Here is a 10020-nt window from a genome sequence, read left to right as displayed (position 1 = left end):
AAAAACAGATAAATCTATATTGCCATATAAAAAAACGCAGAGGTCGAGGTTATGGAGTCAATTGAATATGTTTTGCCTTTTAGTTGTTTTTTTTTTATCTGTGTTATGGGATTACATGCTAAAAACACGACTGTGATGATTGATTTAAACCCCATTAAATGTGAAAAGGCTGAGGCCGTTGTATAAATTGCATGACGAGGGAATCAGTCTTTGTACAACCGTTAATTTAAAGCAATAAAGCGTCAGAGATGAAGTCACCTACGCGTGCTCAGCAATCATCTTAGTTACAGTTTATCACTGTGTCCCTTCAGTAATTACATTAGCATTTGTTTACATTGGCCTTGAGGCATGTGTTAGTCCATGCATATCAAATACACACAGGGGTGTACACATGTACGTACCCACACACACACACACACACACACAGGGCTGACTACTCTTTATCTAAGAGCCCAACCAAAGCCCAAAGCCTAGTTGTTTAACCTTAAACATAACAATTTACTACATGAAACTACCATTAAAACTAATCTACTAAAAAATCATTGAAGTCCAACTCAAACATATTTGAGTCGTTTCGAATGCTACTCCGTTACTCTTGCATTACTGCTTCCTCCTGTTTCCATTTCCTGGTGAACATTTCAAACCAAAATTCTTTTCTTAATGTAAGTGAAAATGAAATAACACAAGTCAAGGACAGCGTCCCTGCAGTTGACAGATTACTTCATTTTCTAAGGTACCACAAACCCTATTCTTTGTTATTAATTATACTATACTACTTTACTTACTAATACTATACCAAACCCTATTCTTTGTTATTAATTATAAAATACTAAAATACTTTACTTACTAATACTATAGTATTATAATATACTAAACAAAAATATTCCAGAAGAGAAAAACAACAGCTACACGTAGTTCTGCTTTTTTCTGTTTGACATAGTACATACTTTTCACTCTCCTGAACGTGCACTACCTCCTCTGCTGTGTGTAATTCATTAGTAAACAATAAAATGCTGTTAATTGTGCTCCCCAGAGACAGATCTGTATACCCCCGCCCCCTCCTCCCCACAGGGGAGAGGTAGCGGCCGGTGTATCTGATGTGGTTTCGCCCCTCAATTACATCTGGGTTTTTAAACAGACAAACAAACATGACACACCAGGAAAGAATTGTGTGTGTGTGCTTTTATTTTCTTCAGAGCCCAAGAAATGTGGCTGACAAAATGATATTTCTTAAAAAAAAAAAAAAAAAAAAAAAAGATGAAAAGGCAGAATCTGTGTATAAAGCAGCATGAGACAGCATCTGAGAGAAAGATTCAAACATGTTAGTTATTTCTTACAGTACGATGTGTCTGTGTAGGTTCTCAGTAAGTAGAACTGTTTGATTTTTGGACTAACTTCACCAGGAGGATTTTACAGTTTTACTGTTATTTTCACTCAAGTGTCCCGAAATGGGTTGAGTCAGAAAAGACTAACCAAATCACTATGACAACTACCACTGTGGCGACCCCCGATAAAGAGACAAGGGGGAAGTGATTATTCTCTAGTCTCTACATGGTACAATGGCATGTTGTAATGACCTGGATCCTCTGAGCTGGTCAAGGTGGATCAATAAATCACCAGAGGGATGACTGACTGCGTTTGAGTATGAGTTGACCACTAAGGCAACACAAGAAAACTGAGAAATGTGTGAATCTTCAAGAGGATCAACTGCTGAACTGTCCAGTATATAACCCTGCCCTCCGTCAATGGGAGTGGCTCCACCACCCCTACGCCCCTGAAGAGGGTTAAGCAGTAGATGAAGATGTTTCTGATTAAAAAAGTTATTTTTTTGTTCTCCCTTTTCTTTGCACCTCTATGCCAATTGTTTGCCCGTCCAATTGATAATCATGTTATAATATCTGCAAAAAGTGATTTAAGCCTAAGGTGTCCCAACTGTCTTTTAGGCCTTTGAGTCAATCATGTAAGCCAATCCTCTCTCTGTCACCACATGTAAAATAACTCTCTCTCTCTTTCTTCAAGAAGCTGTCAAACCACTCCACTATTACAGAACTATTAGTGCAAAGCACTGAAACTGACACCTGCTTGACTGAGACTCTTGGCCTTAATGTGACAGGATGACCAGTGTGCTTGTGGGGGCCTCGCCGCAGTGACGACAGATCCACAACGACATGCTCAGCTCAGGCTCTAAGTGCCCATAATGTCTGTACCATTAGTCAAAAATAAACATATGCTGCAAGAAAAACAAATAACATTCAATCCACCTGGTTTAACAGTGCCCCTGCGTGCATAATGAGGAACTGCATGACCCTATTTCAATTTATTTGTAGTATATTTTTAGTTGAAAGATAAATACATAAATCTCAGCAACTAAAACACAGAGGTCAAACAAAGGTCAGCAAGTTCATCTTTAACCAGACATAGGTCAGAGGGTCAGACAACTTTCACACTTTACTCCTTCTATCATAGGCAATTTACCCAAAGCCTCTTTTCATGTACATGCGTATTAATTATTTTCAAAGCCCTCATATTACCACATAGTAAACCACTGTACTTTTTTCACTTAAAATCATAGAAAAATATGTTAGGCTTGACTTCATCTCTTGAAACTAATTCCAAACAAGACTTGTGTCTTTGTCCACATTTATATATTAATGATGATTAATATATGATTTTACTGCTAGTGTTTAAAAAAAGTATTTTAATGTTCAGAGTAAGAGGTTCATGGAAGATGAGCAACATTTTGGAGGTTAAACAGACAGTTCTGTACTATAGTTCTTCCTAGTTTTTTTTCATTATATTCTTGTAAAATGTAGAGAATTTAAATAAAACTCATTTCATCGTCACAAGTGAATATCACTAAGAAAGGAATATGACTGGCCTCCTCTGTTCGCCCTCTATGACATAAATCCTAATTATACCACAGAAGCCATTATTACCTGTCAATAAGCAGTTCTGATAAACACAAACATGCACGCTCTTCGCAAAATCCCATTCATGCCAAAGTTGATATGCCCAATATTCACGTCATTATATTTTTAAAGTCTTCATCTGTTTCCATTTTCTTTCATTTGTTGCATTTCCCTCCGACTTCCTCTGCACCTCGCCCTCACCCTCTGCCTCCTCCCAAACAAACTCACAAATATATCCCCTACCCAAAAGAGGACAGGGGAAAACAGAGCCCCTAGAAAATGCAATATTTCTGTTTTTAATATCCAACTCTATAAGATCAGGGCGGAGATGGGTTCCATAGCAATATGTTTATTTATATATTTTATAAGAGGGGGAAAAAATCTGCCTATCAGTGTATGTATTTGGGAGGCCTGGGCCACTGCATCCAAGCTCATCTTATATGAAAAATAATGTTGTGTATGGCTATACTTTTATATATAATGGCAATATGGGATCAGGGCTCTTTTACAATGTGCCATACTTCAGGCTAGGACTAACAGCATTTTATGGCCCGCCAGCAGTTCATCTTCATGTCTGAGGCAGGCAGGAGCACTGCATAATAATGTCGTTTCCTGCCCCCAAATGCTATTTCACAGGCCGGGGCTCATTTCTCAAACTTCACCACTTTTACAATTTCCCAAACTTTTATTCCCGTCATTATTACCAACAAGATTTCATTACGTATTTAGAATGTAAACAAGTCTGAGTAATGACACTCCCCCGTCTCCCTGGAATCATTCCCGCTGATGGCTCTGCCGCTATCTCAGGCGCGTGTGTTCGTACAGACACACACACAGACTGAAACATGCACGTGCATGCAAATACACAACAATCTCACCCGCTGCAACGAGTCGGCACAGTGCCGCACTCACGTAAACTGCCCCGGTCGAGATACAACTCAAAGGCAGTAATTTACTTCCCCGTGTGCATATGTGCGGACGCGCATGCATGTATGTATTTCTGATAAACGGGGAGGGGGGGAGGGTGAGAGGAGTAGGCAGGGGGAGGGGGGAGGGAGTTTTATACTCAACTCACATAAATCATGTAGAAGAAAAATGAGCAAATGTGCAGGCTAACTCATCTTCTCCCCATCCGGAGAAAATGAAATTCACTGGAATACCTATCAAAACTGCAATCATCCAGAGATAATATCTTCTTTGGTCTATCTGCACTTTCCGATTTAATTTCCTCCATGCCCTTGACATCCAGCGATAGCATTAAGATGAAGCACATACAGTAAGGGAGTAGTTCTCTCGTTTTGATGTATGAGATCTCTGCGCTTAATGTAATATCATCATTTGAAAATTAATGCAATCTTTCTTTTGTTTGGGGGGGTGGGTTTTTTGGGGGGGTCACTTGAGAAGTGAGACACAGAGAGACAGGCTACAGGGGTGGGGGCAAATAAGAAGGAGGTGCGGAAAATCAAGAAATATGCAAGAAATTGAGAAACACTTTGTATTTGTGGGTGTGGACCGCCCCACCACCACCCGCTTACCTCCGCATCCCACCCCACACTGTGCTAGAATGACATGCAATTACGCCTGGGACTGCCCCATGTCAGAGGTCACTCAAATTACTCCATCATTTAACTCTGCTGTCAAGATGAGACTGAGGAAAAAAGAGGGAGGGCAAGAGAGAAAGACACCCCGTCCCGACCCCCACTCCCACTCCATCTATGTTTCCCATCCCCCAGCAACACCCCATCATATTTGATGAAATCATTAATGTAATAAGGAATTCTGTTTGCAGATGATCAGCTCTGTTCTCACTAATGTTTGCACCATCATCTTTTACAAAAAATACGCGCAAAATTAATGCAGCTATGCAGCTACAATAACTACGTGTTTGTTACCCAATAATACCAAGGTAGGACGATGAAGACAAATTAAAATAAATACCAGAACCAATTATCCTTCTGTGAACTTTAAACTCTCCCCTTCATTTTACACCACAGAGCTTCCCTCTGATGAGTTTTGTCCAGACCACAGCTGTTAGTTCACGTCTGTCAGTCAGTCCACTGAGCTGCTCTCCCCCTTAAACTTTTCAACTCACCCAGGGACACTGAGACCACATCAGTCGGCCCTGAGGAAGGACGCCAGTTTTAGTCATCAGTGACACACTTAAAAGAAAATACTTTTATCTGCATTTAAACAAAGCCTGAGCAAGAATTAGAAATAAAGAAAATGCAGGACCAAATGTTATTGTTAAGAAATTCACTTTCATCATTAGTGATGCACCAAAAATAAAATTCTTAAAATCCAAAAGCAAAAATGAGGAAACCACGATCTCACAAAACATATCAGACAACGGGGGTCCTCGTTTCTTTTTCTGATCACATCACGCCAGCAGGTTGTTGCTGACACCCGTGTCTGTTTAGCTTCACAGTAAATGTGCATATTTTTCTCTTAACAATTTACACTGTGTCTCATAACTGCAGTCAAACTTCTGGACTTCACTGCTGTTACTCGTGATCTTAATCTGCAACACCAGACCAAAATCTCATCACCAAACAAATGTGGAGGATCTCCCGTTTAGGCCCCTTTCGCACCCTTTTCTTCTTGTTCTTTCCGTCCCTAGACAGTGTGTATATAAGACTGTGTGTGCATGTGTGTGTGATAGAGTGATGACTACAGCTGCCGGTTGATGAATAACCCTGATGAGGCTGATTCCTCTGCTATTGATTGAGCTGTTGTCTTTCTTCTGCCTCTCTCTAAGAAGAGCTGCCTCTGGACTGACTGTCTGCTGTAGGCCACCCCGTTCACTCCAGTCCTCCCAGAGCAGGGCATCCTTCAGTGCAAACTGAGGTGCCTGAGTGTGTGTGTGTGTAAGTGTGTGAGCACATATGTACAACTGCATAGCAGTGGGAGCAATTAACTTCAGTCTTTCCCTCTGAATCATAACTGATCTGTGAGACTCAATCTGCTGGAAATACAAAAACAAAACACGCACCAACCACAGAACAACCCTCGACCACACAAATCTTATTTACCTCACTAATTATCTCACCAATCAATCATCCTTATGATTACCTTAACAGAAGGCAGGGATGTTGGCGTGAATTAATAAGCTTGTTTGCAGAATCAGCAAGAAGATATGGAAGATGACTGAACAAACAGAATACAACTGCTGCTCTCAGGCTAACTTTAGATTAGCACGTCATTATCAGTAGTTGAATAAAGATTGATCCCGACTGAGAACAGGTACAAGCACTAATCCTTCATAGTACAATAAAAGAGAGTAAATACATAACAGATAGAAATATGCAGAATTACATGTGAAGTAAAGAGGGGAGCGATACACCCCCGTCCCTCGGAGGGGGGGACGGGCTCTATTATTTACACATGCCTGTCCTGAATTGTAATTAGGATCTTGTCCTCCCCAGGCAGCTGACGACTGTGGGGTAATCTCCCGTTAGCATAAACACACCCATAAAATACAGTGTGGTATTAAAGAATATTCTGTGGAACATAGTTTATCAATGAAACAAACATTTCTGTTCTGAGCAATACAGAATGCACAACAGTAGCTTAGATAAGATTAAAAAATGCGCACACAAATCTGTCTCCAGAGGTTTTGACTCAACATCTCACAAAGTTAATTATTAACAAAACCTATAATGACCATAATAATAATAATAATAATAATAATAATAATAATAATAATAATAATTTGAACATTACTGATCCCACACTTGGGAAATTCTTGTCTTCACAGCAGATCATATAAAATAATTTTATACTTGATCCTCCCATAAACCAGGAGCCAGTAAAGGAAGGCGATGTTGGTGATGTTCTCTCTTCTCTTTTTATTCCTTTCCACAACTTAAATAAATGCAAAATATTTGAGAGACACACTCATACCACGGGGCGAAGTATTGATTGTGTGAAGTCAGTGCACTTATTGGCGACTTCTCTCACACAGCTCAGATGGACGCATTTGTCTGCATTAAAAGGTTTGTTGACATAGTTCGACTGGCCTTCAACAGAGAGACACCAGGCCTCTAATGTTGGCTAAGATCTAACTGTCCATTCACATATTGATTACTGTAGTTTGTGTATGTAACCCTGTCTTGAATAATGCACAGCCCTGGGTCATGGAGGAGAACATCCATCACACCTCACAGCCCACCTGCAGACGTCTCCAAAGCCAAACTACGGCATCACTGACTCAGGTTTTATATTTAGGGTTAGCAGTGCATTAGACCTGAGATTTTAATCAGTTCCAATCTTTCCACAACTTGGGATCATTTACCTTAATGATTTACCTATTTAGCTAGCGGGAGCTGTAGCCAATCACAGCGCTCACCTCCAGCCTCTCACAAGGTCACATGTAGAGACCATTAACAACCATTCACACTCACATTCACAACTATATTTACAGTGGAGTGAACAATTGGGTTAACTGTGGTACCTGGAAAACAGAAGATTGGGGATTAAACCAGCGCATGGGCGATCTCATTTAAAAAATAAAATATGATCCAAACCTTTAAAATAAATACATCATAAAATCAATTAAAGTGTTGTTTATTGTACTTGATTAAAGAAAATGGTTGTGGCAGTTCGACAACATCAGATCCCAGTCATCTCTTTCTTGAGAGTTGAAGTGAGTGACACTCAGTTTCGGGGTCAGACATTTATGTGGCATATTCAGGGTCATTTGAGCAGCACGTGAAGGGGCGGTGCAGGTCATTTGCGTAGGGTGCTGGGACCTGCAGTTTAGTATGCAGCGAGGCAAAGGAGGGAGGGCGAGTGACATCCACAGAGAGCGGGGACCCTCGCTGACCCCTGTCTATAATTCATCCCCTGGAATATGGGGCACATCCAACCTTGGTTCCATCCCACCCAAAAAGAGAAGAGAGAACCTCTTCATCGCGCCGCACAGTACTCTGACCCCATATTAAAGCAAAGCACCAAGAGAAAACCCGGGAAACGTCAGCAATTAAATTTTCAACACCGTCCCAGTAGAGAGTTTTCAGCAGGGCATGGATTCAAGGATGGGAAAAGAAGGAGCAACAGCCCCACACTGACAGGCGGAGAGGGAGGAGGGGTGTGATCAGGGAGTTATGTCTGAGAGGTGGCAAAGGTCTCGTCTCATATATCCAGGAGCAAACAGATAAATAGGAGAACAGTGAACAAACCTGTGTGTGCGTTAGGGAAAAACTGAGGTAGAATCAAACAGTGGTAGAAAAGTCAAACCTGCCCCAGGAGGAGGTTTTCTCCACTCATCCTCCACCCCCACCCTACACCCCTCATACCTGTTAGCTGTAGGCTTCAATTCTGCAGGTTTCATTAGGAGTGCAGATATCAAAGTGTGTCTGTGTGCATTGAATAAAAAGGGGTGTTGAATAGAACTTACCAGATGTTCTAATTTGCTTCTGATGTTCTCAGCATTCCAGCAACACAACAACACATTAAATCAGTTGTAAATACAGTGATGATAGAAATGTATTGTATATAATACAAAATACGGTCCAGCTACACTTTAACACTCGACTGTGTAGCACTGAAAATAAGTACTGTTACATTTATTGAAAGCACATTTTTATTGTGATGCCAGAATTTATTCATTTGTTAAGAAAAATAATATCATAATTAAACAGGGTAATTCCTATTTGTTTTCATTTAACAATTTGAATGAATGATAAATCAAAATTAGCAGCAGAAAATTGTCAAGTGAACATTTACTAATTAATCATTGAAAAACAGGTCTGGCCCTTCAGAGAAAGCAGAAAGGAAAAGATTAATAAGAATTTAGAATTCAAAGCAGTGGAAATGAACAGACCGATAACAGCAGCCACCACCCTTCCTCCAACTTCGGCCCCAAATACTGACAACTCCCCCCTGGTCGTGGTGTATCACTCTTTCTCTCTTCATCTGGTTGTGTGTGTGCATGTGTGTGTGTTGAGAGGAAGAAAAGCTTATCGACAGGCAGTGGACTGATGCAGCCAGCAGCATCACAGTGTAAATCTACACCATCTCTAAAATTACATACTGTCTAATCCAAAAGGCTCTCACTCTATCCATCCATCCATCCATCCATCCATCCATCCTTCAGTCAGCTCGTACCCACTGTGAGCTCCATGCCCACTTCATTTAAACTGCCCAAAGTACTGCAGTGTGAAGTACTACTACTAAAGTACTACTGTATGAAGTTGAAACTTCATTGTTTTAAGAAAAAGGAGAAACCTGCACCAGAGAGTGAAGAAGTGAAGAGTGATGTCGTTCATTTGCTGGTTCTACGCTCCGTCACTGAGCCACATGCAGACAAGTCAACCACTTAAGGCAAACTTCATCTAGCTGTAATTACATTACATTCTGACAAACACCCCGCCACATTCATTATACATGACGGGCGCCCAGCAACCAGACAGCAAGACATTTGTTACCGTGGCGACAGTGTGTGTAATCCACTAATGAAGCGCAATTAGTGAGAAACAATCTAACACAGGGGAGACTCCTCTCCTACTCCTCCTCCCCCTCCTCCTCCACCCTCTTCTGCTCATTTTCACCTCCCTTTCCATGCTTTACTCCTTTTCACAAACACATCTCTTCTTCTCTGTCTTTTATTTAGTGATTAAACTGTTATTGAGCTCTTCCTGCATTTCACCAGCCACTCTTTTATTTGTTGTCCTAACTTCATCAAGGTCAAGCGGTCCAGCAGCAGCCGCACCAGGGCCAAGGGAACGCTCTCTCCATTAGACACACCACACACCATTTTACATCCTCATCTCTTTTCAAAACATCATATAATTTGCAGAGGTCTTCGGGGACGGAGCTTTCCTTCCCTCCTTATCTCTCGTCTCCTCCCTCTCTCCCTCCATACCCTGGGCCTTCAGCGCTGAGGCTGTATCGATTTCTGAATTACGCCACAATATTAAATAATTAATATACTTGCCATGATTGATGTTTTGCATTAGGCCAATATTAGGTTATCAATCAAAATCCACTTGGTTTAATGTAATAATATTGAAAATGTGTCAGTGCCTGTTCATCCAATTTGTAGTGGAGTCAGGCCAGATAGTAATGGTGGTGTAGCACAAGGCCTCAGAAGACACTGTGGCCTGCTTACTGC

The 10020-nt window shown here is 41.0% G+C and overlaps 1 protein-coding gene across 1 annotated transcript in view; it reads right to left on the bottom strand.

Moving 5' to 3' along the window:
* Window positions 1-10020, bottom strand: part of rsrc1 (arginine/serine-rich coiled-coil 1) — a 93694-nt gene that overhangs the window by 51025 nt on the left and 32649 nt on the right. The window contains exon 5 of the mRNA XM_008309742.3: window positions 8305-8341. Within this exon, the coding sequence (XP_008307964.1) occupies window positions 8305-8341 (37 nt within the window). The remainder of the gene's footprint in view (window positions 1-8304; window positions 8342-10020) is intronic.

Source organism: Cynoglossus semilaevis, chromosome 4, assembly GCF_000523025.1.
Source record: "Cynoglossus semilaevis isolate Cse_v1.0 chromosome 4, Cse_v1.0, whole genome shotgun sequence".
Taxonomy (NCBI): Eukaryota; Metazoa; Chordata; class Actinopteri; order Pleuronectiformes; family Cynoglossidae; genus Cynoglossus; species Cynoglossus semilaevis.
Note: the sequence above shows the minus strand (reverse complement) of the source record. Positions and strands in the feature narration are given on the sequence as shown.